The sequence below is a fragment of the Plasmodium knowlesi genome, assembly GCF_000006355.2.
Source record: "Plasmodium knowlesi strain H genome assembly, chromosome: 12".
In the NCBI taxonomy this organism is placed as follows: Eukaryota; Apicomplexa; class Aconoidasida; order Haemosporida; family Plasmodiidae; genus Plasmodium; species Plasmodium knowlesi.
Window position 1 is genome coordinate 2,198,018 of NC_011913.2, and position 11,623 is coordinate 2,209,640.

The 11,623-nt window shown below is 35.8% G+C and overlaps 3 protein-coding genes across 3 annotated transcripts; 2 read left to right on the forward strand and 1 right to left on the reverse strand.

The window, feature by feature from the left end:
• Positions 1-1,438: 1,438 nt before the first annotated feature.
• Positions 1,439-3,244, forward strand: PKNH_1248700 (conserved Plasmodium protein, unknown function; the record flags this gene model as incomplete). Its single annotated transcript, XM_002259791.1, has 1 exon — positions 1,439-3,244. One exon carries the CDS (start codon positions 1,439-1,441, stop codon positions 3,242-3,244), a length of 1,806 nt encoding a protein of 601 aa, XP_002259827.1.
• Positions 3,245-3,883: 639 nt separating this feature from the next.
• PKNH_1248800 (U3 small nucleolar RNA-associated protein 15, putative) lies at positions 3,884-6,622 on the reverse strand (the record flags this gene model as incomplete). The annotated part of the gene is made up of 8 exons (XM_002259792.1): positions 3,884-3,958; positions 4,154-4,221; positions 4,354-4,517; positions 4,705-4,796; positions 4,977-5,067; positions 5,218-5,303; positions 5,451-6,113; positions 6,458-6,622. 8 exons carry the CDS (start codon positions 6,620-6,622, stop codon positions 3,884-3,886), a joined length of 1,404 nt encoding a protein of 467 aa, XP_002259828.1.
• A 1,641-nt stretch (positions 6,623-8,263) lies between these two features.
• On the forward strand, positions 8,264-11,212 carry PKNH_1248900 (ABC transporter B family member 6, putative; the record flags this gene model as incomplete). Its single annotated transcript, XM_002259793.1, has 1 exon — positions 8,264-11,212. The coding sequence occupies one exon, from the start codon at positions 8,264-8,266 to the stop codon at positions 11,210-11,212; it is 2,949 nt and encodes a 982-aa protein (XP_002259829.1).
• Between the last annotated feature and the right edge of the window lie 411 nt (positions 11,213-11,623).

Below are 11,623 nucleotides of genomic sequence, written 5' to 3' on the forward strand. Positions count from 1 at the left end.
AAGGAAAAAAAAAAAAAAAAAATGCAAAAAAAAACCTTCCTAATTATATTCACTACTTTCATTATGACAAGGCTCAAGTATACATCCCTTTAAAAAACGCACAATGGGACAACAAACTACTTCTGCACAAAGGCTTTAATGTATAAAAAAAAAAAAAAAAAGGCTAACAGGGATATTTGAAAAGGCGCCACAAATAAATCGGCATTTTATTTTATTTTATTTTTTTGACAATCGGAGGAAGAAATTAAAAGGCTTTCCAAAATGCTTCTCACACGTTTTTCGTTCTTCTCTTACGCTTCTCCTGGTCAAGGCGCATTTTTCTCACGCCAAGGCGTTTTCCCCCAAAACGAGCTCCCCCAGAGGTTCCCCTTGGCCTTTTTTTCCTCGTCGCGAGAGAAAAATACATAAACATGTGCCTAAGCTGAGGCCCAAGCACAAGCGCATAAGCACATATATATGCATATACATATGTACATATACATATATACATATACATATATATATGCGAAACGTAAAAATATTGGGTCAAGCTTTTTTGCCAATTTTCAAAATGGAAAAAAAGATAAAGGGGGGGTGGGGTGGGGAGGAAACAAACATTTTAAATTACAAAAAGGGAGGGGAAATTATTTCAGAACGCACAGAAGGAGAAACGAAACACATTTGCCATAATTTAAGCGGCACATGAGGCATGCTTACAATTCCCCTTCTCGTGCACTGCTATTTCAATTGCCGCTTCGAGCATTTGAGAACAATTTATCTTCAAACCATTTTCGCGGAAATATTTTTCCCATGGGAGGAAGAGAAAAATTCATCGCCGTGCGGATCAAACGTTGCAAACAAGATTGTATATACATGTGCATACCTATAAACATATATGTGTCCTTCTGCACAGGTTCGGTACGATTTCTTCATTTATGTACGCCTTTATGCATACTTCACTTAACGTGGAGGATGGTGATATACAAAATGATACAGACCCTGCAATAGGCAGAGGGATAACAGCCGCATAATCGCACTTTAACTTTTCCACAAAAAAAAAAAAAAAAAAAAAAAAAAAGAAAGAAAAATGATAAATGATAAATGATAAATGATAAAAAAGGAAAAAAGAAGAAAAATGAGAAAAAGGTAACTAGGATTAAATCTATGAAGCAGCTTCGAACAAACGCTTTAAAGACGCATGTTGCCTATGTCACAATTTATATAAACAGAACTGCATAATGTAGTAGCAAACTGGCTTGAATTTTTTTCCCCCCCCCCTTCCACAATGTAGCTAATTACATGTACTCTTGTCCGTCCCATGCATGTGAAAAAATTCGTTATACCGTTCACCATGCCAACTGGACTATGATGCTAACCACCCGTATTTTTTAAATTATCACTACTGCTACATGCCGGAATCCCCTGCCCAAGTGAGTGTTTCCCCCACCCGTTCCCTTCAATGAGCAATTTTTCCCGATTTAAATCACGCATTTGTAAACCAGTAGCTCGAAAAAAGTTACACATTTTTTGCGACGAACAGAGCTATGCTGATAATTTAACTCGCCTGTATATATACAATGAGCTGAATGGAAAAAACAGGAACGAGAAAGGCGCATATAGAGAAAATATAAATAAATATGTGGGGAAAGTGTCAGCACATTTAAATATTAACAAAGGAAATGGTAACATCATATTTTCCGTTCCCACTTTTTTGGATATTTTTTTCTTTAATTATTTCAAATTTAATCACAAGGCGAAATTAGTTTTTCTGTACAGCGTTCTCAACATTAAGACGCAAGAAAAAGCTCTACTCCATCTGAAGCAAGAACAAAATGAAAAGAAAAAAAAAAAAATTTTAACACACTTGTGCGAAATTCTTTTAAACTTCGACACCAACTATGTACAGGAGATACGTCTAAAGTACATAAATAAATTTTATCAGTCAAACGATAGGGAAAATAAAGGCCTCACGAATCAACAGCAAAAGGTTAATTATCACCACCACGCCATTATCCCTCTAAGTAATAGAAAAACCTTCATACAGCACATAGTAAACCAAACACAGAATTTAAAAGATTTGTCAATTCTTATTTGCATTATAAGAAAAGCATCTTCGTTCCACACGTTCGAGTGCTCCAAAATATTAGACGCCCTGTTGAGAAAGGTTTATTCACATATTAACAATTTCTCCGTGACATTGAAACCCAACTATGCATGCAGTTTGAGGAACTCCGAATTTCTATCCCTAATAGATAAGAGTAAAATAGAACAAACCAAAACGGTAAAGATACGGGACCTTCTTTATTCCTTCTACCAACTTGTCTACCTTCAGCCGGGACAGAAAATCCAATTTATTTTTTTAAAAATTCTGGCTATCCTTGGCAACAATTGCGCGCAGCTTGGAAAGGACGACCAAGGCGTCTGGGGGGAAGCAGCAAACGAAACGAATGCTAACGAAGCAAATACGAACCCTGCGAATACGAACCCTGCAAATACGAACCGTGCAAATGCGAACCCTGCAAATGCGAACCCTGCAAATACGAACCCGGCGACTACTCACTCCCCCGCGCATAATCTCTTCCTCTCGAACAAGGATATCGAACAACTCTTCTTCCTCCTCACTAAGAATCTACACCTGAACGGCTACTTTATGCACCCCCTAGTTATGCTCTTCTATGTGAAGCTGTTCGGGTTAACTCCCACAATCACCTACTTTAAAAAATTAATTAAAAAAAACGATCGAGCAAGTTGTTCCTTCTGCCCAATTTCTATGTTCCCAGAAAGTTCACAAACCTACCTCAATTTTTTAAAAAAAACAGATGTCCAAAATTACTTCCACACCTTCTATCAAACGGTGTGCATCAAATATTTGTTAAAAAGAAAAATAAATTTCTGTGAACATGTGAATAATTTCGACCATTCTGTATGCACAGGTATGATCCATTCACCCCGTCTCAGCCATTTTGTATTTTACCAAAGGATAGTTAACAAAATAATTGCCCGGTCTTTTTATCTTTATCAAGCGAAAATCAATCCAAAGGGAAAATACGCTCACAAATGGATACACACAATTACAAGCAGTGCACGTCAAAAATATATAAACAATTACATCTACGACTTTACCAATTGTAAGTTTTTTTATTTAATTTACATCAGAGCAATAATTCGAGGTAGGAGAGCAGGGAAGATAGTCGGAAAGTTCGCACCACGTGGTCTGCGTGGGAAGGAGGCAGCACAGAATTTATCAACCCTAGCTGTATCTTAGAAGTGGTACCCGCAAAGGGAATTTTTTATTTCACACACAAACACCTTTTCATTACCAATTATTTGGTACCTTGTGCGTCACTGTATTATGCACATTTGGAACCTTCTAAAAATTTGTACTTCATATATTCACTTTTGGGGGAGAGTACTCTATTCCCCATATGCCTATATTTGCACAAATACTTTTCACAAAAAAAAAAACCACCTCTCACAACTTCATTTGATCCACGTTGAATTGGATAGACAAACACGATTAACCATTTATTGTTTATCGTTTATTCGTTATATTTTATTGTGGGTCTGGCGTACCCCCAGAAACCGCACAAGTGTAATTAAAAAAAATGAAAACAACATAACATGGCGCTGAAAAAAGGAGCTCCATTTCATCGAATTAATAAAATGTGCCCTTCCCAAATGATATTTGTGCTGTAATCACAAAATGAAAAAAAAAAAAAAAAAAAAAAAAAAAAAAACTAAACAAACGAACGAACGAACAAACAAATAAACAAGCAAATGAGTAATAAAGAGAGCACATAAGAGACTAAACCAAAGACTAACACCGTAACGGCAAAGCCAATTGCTCAAAATGTTACAACCGTGCAGAGGCACAGTTACTCATGTGTCCAAAAAAAACATCCATTTAACTCTTCAGAAAATCCGCGATGTCTTTTAAATTCTGATAATACTTCATAAAATTTTGCGTGTTCTCAAATCCCTGTTCAGGTGGGGAAAAAGAAAGAAGGAGGAGAAAATGATAAAAAAATGGGAAAGCAAGCAAAAGGGGAAGGAATACGAAAATACAAAAAGGAGCAAACGCTCTTCAATGGATAGAACATTCCAATTTCTCACTCTCCCAATGTAAAGCTTTACACAATGTATAGCCACTTGGCTACGCTCTCCCTTTTTGTACCCTTCTCAAGACGTTCAGCTCGTCCAACAATTTGGGATTCCTTGTAGTGGCAATCCACTTATTTACATCTGCGAAAAAAAGAGGGAAAAAAAAAAATAAATATGTATATGCACTAAATGAGCAAAAAAAAAAAAAAAAAAGCGCTGATCAATTTTTACAGGCGCAAAAATATTCTCCCTACATTTAGTGGGACAACTTACAGAAAAAGGAAAAGAAAAACTCAAACATTAAAATGTCCATTACGAATCTTTTTCTGAAAAAGTTTAACACTTTGATGGTGTCCTCGATAGAGTATGTTCGACATGCGGGGATCATAACTTTGTGTTTCGAAAAGTAGTCCAGCAGGGATAACGTTGATTCGGGGCTTCACAATGGGAGGAAAAAAAAAAAAAAAAAAAATTAACAAAATGGGGTGAAGAAGTAAAACACATGAAAGGTTACGAATGAACAGAATCTTGCACACACACATGTAAGCATTTTTTTTTTTTTCCCCCTTTGCTTCCTCCTCTTAGGATTATATTTCAAAGTACTTTCTAGGAATGTTTTATTACTTTGTCTTTATCACGAACATGAGGGCATCATGATATCTGAAGTTTTTTAAGTAGTTGTTTATTTCCGTGCTAGTGAAGATATGAATCGTCTCCTAAAATGAGGGTAGTATATTTAAAATGTGAAGTTGTGTTAATATGCGGGGGAGGAATAAATTGATCAAATTAGCGACAACGGAATTTTGTCTATCTGGCTGCCCTTGCTATTGTTTCGTATTTTTTTTTTTTTTCTGTTTTATTCTTTTTCCCGCGTCAACTTTTCATCACACGCTTACCGGAATATCTACCAAAGGACCGCTGTCCTTACGCTTCCGTTTTTTCTGCTTCGCTTTCTCATTGTACACCTCGATAAGCCATTTCCCATTCCTGCGTGGAAAGTTGAGGAAATATGCGTTCCTTAGTAGGCCCATTTCTGTGCACACGAAGTGGCACAAAAAAAAAAAAAAAAAAAAAGAGGATCCAATTACAGGCACATACGCAAAAATGCACAGATAAGTATTCCACCCGCAGACTTACATTTCTCCCAGGGCTAGTACTCCATTTGAAAAGTCAACCGATTTAGGGGCACTCAAAAAATTCGCAATGCTCACGACTTTTATTTTCTGAAAAAAAGAGGCAATTATAAAATTATCTCCATGAATTAAAAATTTTCCACCCATGTATTTATTCCGTCATGTGCTCATCAAGGGAAAACATAAATATATATATATATATATATATATATATATATATATGGATTATACACCTACCTCCATGCCCTTGTAGAAAGGATCCAAAAAATATATAGACAAATCCAAACTGGCCGCCACAAGGTAATGTTTAAAACTACCCAAATAAAAACAAGTCTTGGTGGAAATTATCACATTTTTTAGAAATTCTAGATTCTGCAATTTGTAAAATTTAATTACATTTTTCACAGATAAAACAATATAATTATTTTGAAAAATATTTAAACAATCAACTGGTTCGTCTAACTCTATCTGGTTGATTTTTTTCTTCGAATTTATGTTATACAAATATACATAACCATCATAACTGCAACTTATTAAATGAGGACCATCTCCTGCACTTCCATCAAATGTATACAAACAAATATTCGTTACACTATCAATGTGATAATCTAAGGTACGCTCACAAATGCCTTCCCATATGTTCCATATTTTTATCGTAAAATCTCTAGAACAAGAATATAAGGTTTGAAAATTGGAGCTAAAAATTAAATCATTAATAGCTGATTTATGTCCACGCAAACTTTTTATTCTTCCAAAGCAAAATATTCCGACGAGATCTATGGTCCCATTTTCTAATCCAACTCCTAACATCTCTTCATCTCTGAATTTCAATTTCGTAATACCTTCTTGGCACTGGTACTTCTTACCTAATCTCTCTCCCGTTATGCTATTCAGGATGACCTAACGAAGGAGGCAGGTGTAAAAAAAAAAGGGAGATAAAATAAAATATCGTAAAACGTTCGTGAAGATGAATCGGTAAGGTGATAAAATTTTTATAAAAATATTTTTTTTTTTTCGTGTCTCCTCTCAAAACATGCATCTACAGATATAGCTCAAATGTGCACTCCCATCTGCGTTCCCTTCAATCGTGAGGGGATGCTTATATGGTGATGTGCTAATATGCACGTGCATCATGCTTTCTTGTTTCTCTCTTCCGTGAGGACGATCCTAGGCAGATTGGCCTACTTGCAACATTGCGTAAGGAGGAGCTCCCCCCCGCAATCAACTCTCCCACTATGCCTTACCACATTATTGCAACCAATCGCAATGAACTTGCTGCAAATGCTTATCGACTTCACACATCCCTTGTCATTTCCGGAGCTCAAAACTTTAAAGTCGAATAGGAAATTATTGCTTTCCTTGATCTTCCTTTTCTTATGGGTTAATATTATCGGCTCGAAATACGACATTTTTTCTTTGGGAGGGGGGAAGAGGAAGTTCTGTTTTTTTTTTGGTGTTACTTCTGAGAGGTATCTTATTTTATTTTTTTTTTTTAAGAGAAAGTGAATTCCGTAGCGTAAATTTTGGGCAGGTAAATTTACCGAACAGTGGTTTCTCTACTTCCTTGTCCTTTCGCTCATTTTCCTCATTCACTTATATAAGTATGCATAACGATATCTTTATGAACAATAGGAATATATGTTTTTGTATAAAGAGGCATATCAATCAAAACGTGGGTTCGCTAATAAAAACGTCTGTTTCTCATGCTCCCTTTCTTGATAGCTTTCTTTTCTTTTCTTCCGTTTCCTTTTCCAAAATATCTAACCCACAAGTCGGTAAGAAAACGGCGAGAAAATAAAAAATATATACCTTTCTACATGTAAAGGGCGCTCCATGCGGGAACTGAACTTTACGCCAAAAATGCCACAACGTCAATAAATTATCTGCATAAAACGCGCGAGGTTATGTATCACATCTTCAAAAGATTCGATTGAAAAAAAAACAAAACAACCAATGTTGGCAATATTTTTAAAAAAAATTGTGGCATCCGTCCGCGGGAATTTTTTTCATAACTTTTTTTTTTTTTTTTTTTTTTTTTTTTTTTTCTACAAAGGCGAAATATTCATGAATTTTTTTTTTTTTTTTTTTTCATAAAAAAAAGTAGAAACCTTTTTGTACCCATTTTGCACTTTTCGTTGTTTTTCCCTTTTCGAAAATGTTTGCAAATGTACATGCCTTACGTGTGCCTAAGCATATGTAGTATGTTATACATTTTTTTTTTTTTTTTTCCCTTGCGTGAATTTTTCTTTCCACTTCCTCATCGTTGTACGTTTTGCCACCAGGGCCTGCAGCAGTGACAGCACATTATTTGTGCGAACGCACGGTGGGAAGGATTGCATATGTTCATATTCCTTCTACTTTATTTTATTTTGTTATTATTTCTTTTTCTTTTCTTTTTTTCTTCATGATATAGAAAAAAGGGGGTAGCCTTTTTCTCGAATAAATGTTTCTTTCCCATTTTATTGTCCTCTTGCCCAAGTGCGTACCATAAGTTACAAATACCATTCTTTTTTTCTTACATTTTTGATCATGACATGAAGGCGGAGCTTGCGTAATAACCTGCCTTTATCCATTCTTCTTTCGTTTTACAAAATTCTTGCCTAATTCTTTCGTTTTAATAGCGTCCATGCAGATGACCATATATACCCACCCCCCCCATGTTACACTTACACATACGATAAGGAGTGCATAGAGAAACGGTTTGCTCATATTGTAGTGAGTAATAATAGGCCACTTTTATGTGGTCCTTTCTAGGAAGAGCAGGTTAAATCATTTTTCCAACTTTGGAAAGTTCGTAAAGGAGACCAAGTCGCACTCCTCAGGGTGAGCGCAGAAAGAGAAGAACACTTTTCCTACCCATGCACATTGCCATCGGATAAACCATTTGGACGAATCTCCATAGTCATTCTGCACATGTGTGAGTGGTACATGTGTGCCACTTTGCACATATATATGTCCATACGGTGGAACTTCTTCTCCGTGTCCCTACCACCAAGGACATGCATCCAACCACAGGGACCAAAAAAAAAAAAAAAAAACAGCTCTGAAATATGCAAAGTTACAGATGCCTCAGGAAAAATGCACGCCCAACACAACAATTTTTTTGTCAACATGTTTCAACTTTAAACAAAAAAAAACACCTCATCAGTTGCGAAGACGAGAGAAGAACCCGAAAAATAGCAGAACACCTCTACGCTACGTTCGTAACTAGTCACCAAACAAATCACAACTGCAAAAAGAACGCACAGAATGAACCAACCCGGAGCTCTCTAAAAAGAATCATCTCCTCATACTTGTTACGTAAAATAAAAAAAATAAAAAAAGCAAACAACTCCACGGGTAATGAAGTAGCTAAGGAGAGCACACACCCCTTCCGTGGGCTACCTGAAAGTAGAAGCTATACTGATGTTGCGCTGCATTCTCTCCACCGTAGATTTTATCCCTCCCAGAAGTATCTCCTAAAAAATGGGCCAACTCTAAATCACGCGCACCACCATTTTAGTTACACACATAGCACCCGAAAGCGGACAACTCCCCAGAACAGCAACTCCTCCCATACATCTAACCGTAACATAGGAAATGGTAAAAATGAAGAGCGACATCATGATGCTTTTCTCCCCCAGACATATGCCAACTGCAATGGTGTGGTGTATCCAACGTATTACCCGCTCCAAAGAAGGATAGCAAACAAGTGTCTACACCGTTATGCTTCCGTGAAATGGTTTGGAACGAACGTGGGGGAGGAAAGTGAAAAGAAACGAGTCACTTCGAAGGAGGGCAGCCAGTCTGAATGGGGTGCCTATAGGAATGATCATACCGCGAGTGAAAGTCCAACGGAGGGAAGAACGGACGAACCCCCTGAAGAATACGAAAAGCTAAAAATAAAAGAACTGGAAAATATATTGAACAACCTGGAAAAAATAAATGCAAATAAAAATAGCAAAATAAATATTAACATAAAAATCTTAGTCTACGTTTTTAAAAATTTTATATACAAAAATAAAGAGTTGAAAACGAAGATATTTTTTTCTTTCATTTTTTTGGTATGTTCCAAAATATCCATTATATATACTCCAATTCTTTTGTCATCCTTTATTGAAAATGTTAATTTGGAAAAGAGTTTGAATCCCCAGTTGGATGGAAATTTATTATCAAACAATTCAAGTGTAATGATACTTCTGGCATATGTCTTTTCACGTATTCTATCATCAAGTTTAAACGAATTGAGAAACAGCGTCTTCAACACAATAAGTCAGAGAATTTCCACCTATGTAAGTAAATTATTTTTTTATAAAATTCACAACTTAAAACTGAGTTATATACTCTCCAAAAAAAATGGAGAGTTATCCTTCATTTTTAACAGGGGCTGTAAAAGCATCACTAACCTTCTTAACGTTTTGGTGTTCCAAGTCATTCCAATAATTATCGAATTCCTTTTATACCTCTACATATTAACGTACAAAATACACTACAGTGTTTCACTAGTTACCTGTTTTAATATGTTTTTGTACATCGTCTTTACAACCCTTGTTACCAAAAGAAGAACCATCATCAGAAAATTTATGAACAAGTCAGAACAAAATACCTTTAATATTTTCCTAGACTCAATCCAAAATGTGGAACAAGTAAAATACTACACAAACGAAATGCACGAATTGAAAAAATTTATAAAAGAGCAAAAGAAATATGAAAGGGAAGCTATCAATGTTCAGAAATCTTTATCCCTCCTAAATTTTGGCCAGCAAATTATTTTAAATTTTAATCTTTTCCTGTGCCTTTATCTAACCTATATAAACATTGCTAATGATGTATTCCCTTTTAGTTACCTCATCCTGGTAAACACACTGCTTTTTCAGCTAGCTATGCCCCTGAACATGTTTGGCACCATCTACCGAGAAACGAAACTGAGCCTTGTCGATATAGAATGTATGATCAGAATTCTCGTGAAGAAAATTCAGTCACCAGATTATTCCAACAAATTAAAAATAAAAACGGGAAATGTCAAATTTGAAAATGTCTCCTTTAAATACCCCGTCATGGAGGAAAGTAAAGACTCAGATTTTCGAACAAGTGGGGGAGATAACCAAGATGAAGTACCTCCAAAAAGCATATCCAAATTATCACGATTATTCAAAACAATGAGAGATAGATTTTTCTTCCCAAAAAATTGGCTCAATGCAAAGGAGCAGCCAATTGCCCCCATGAAAGACGAAATAAAGGACAACCTAAAGAATGCACTTAGGGAGAGCGTTCAAACGATGTCATTAACCTCCACAAGGGATGAATCTAAAAGCGAGATAAATCAAAAAGAAAATAATTATATCTTCCAAAATTTCACATGTAACATTGAAAACGGAGAAAAGGTAGCCATCATAGGAAAAAGTGGACTTGGAAAAAGCACCCTTATAAAATTGCTACTCAAATTTTACGATATAAATAGCGGAAATATATACATTGATAACAAAAATATCGAAAACATTAATCTGTACACGTTACGAAAGAACATAAGTGTAGTTCCACAAGACACCATCCTATTCAACAACACCATTTCGTACAACATAAAGTATGGGAATTTCCAATGTACAGATAAACAAATGATTGATGCTTGCATCCAGTCGGAATTACATGAAAAAATTCTGCAAATGGATAAGCAGTATGATACTCTTGTTGGGGAAAGAGGTACCAAATTATCCATTGGAGAAAAACAAAGAATTTGCATAGCCAGATGTTTTTTAAAAAATTCAAAAATTATCGTCCTTGATGAGCATGCAAGCAATTTGGACAATGAAAATAAAAAATCCATAGAAAAAGCGCTACATAAATTATGCCTTGGAAAAACCACCTTTATTATTACACACATGATGGAAAATCTACAATTCATGGACAAAATTATTTTCTTCAGTGGAAATAATATCTTCGTTGGCAACCACAAGGAGTTGATGACTGCAAATCCTTCCTACCGGGAGTTCTTCAACTCAAAGAATAATCAGTCACTTTGATAGGTGCGTGTACAGAGGCAGTACCACGCCTCGCAAATAAAACGTGTATGTCTCTCTTTTGACTGCATTCAACACGTTAGCTTGTCCTTCCCCACTATCATCAATACTGTCCACACCTTAACAATTTTTAAGTACCTACCCGCATTTGATCACCTCTTTGCGAACACTTTTTTGCTCCTTCTTTGCTCCTTTTTTGCTCCTTCTTTGCTCCTTTTTTGCTCCTTCTTTGCTCCTTTTTTGCTCCTTCTTTGCTCCTTTTTTGCTCCTTCTTTGCTCCTTTTTTGCTCCTTCTTTGCTCCTTTTTTGCTCCTTCTTTGCTCCTTTTTTGCTCCTTCTTTGCTCCTTTTTTGCTCCTTTTTTTGTGTTAAAACTTATTAGTGATGTGTGCAAATATTATTATTATTTTACTGT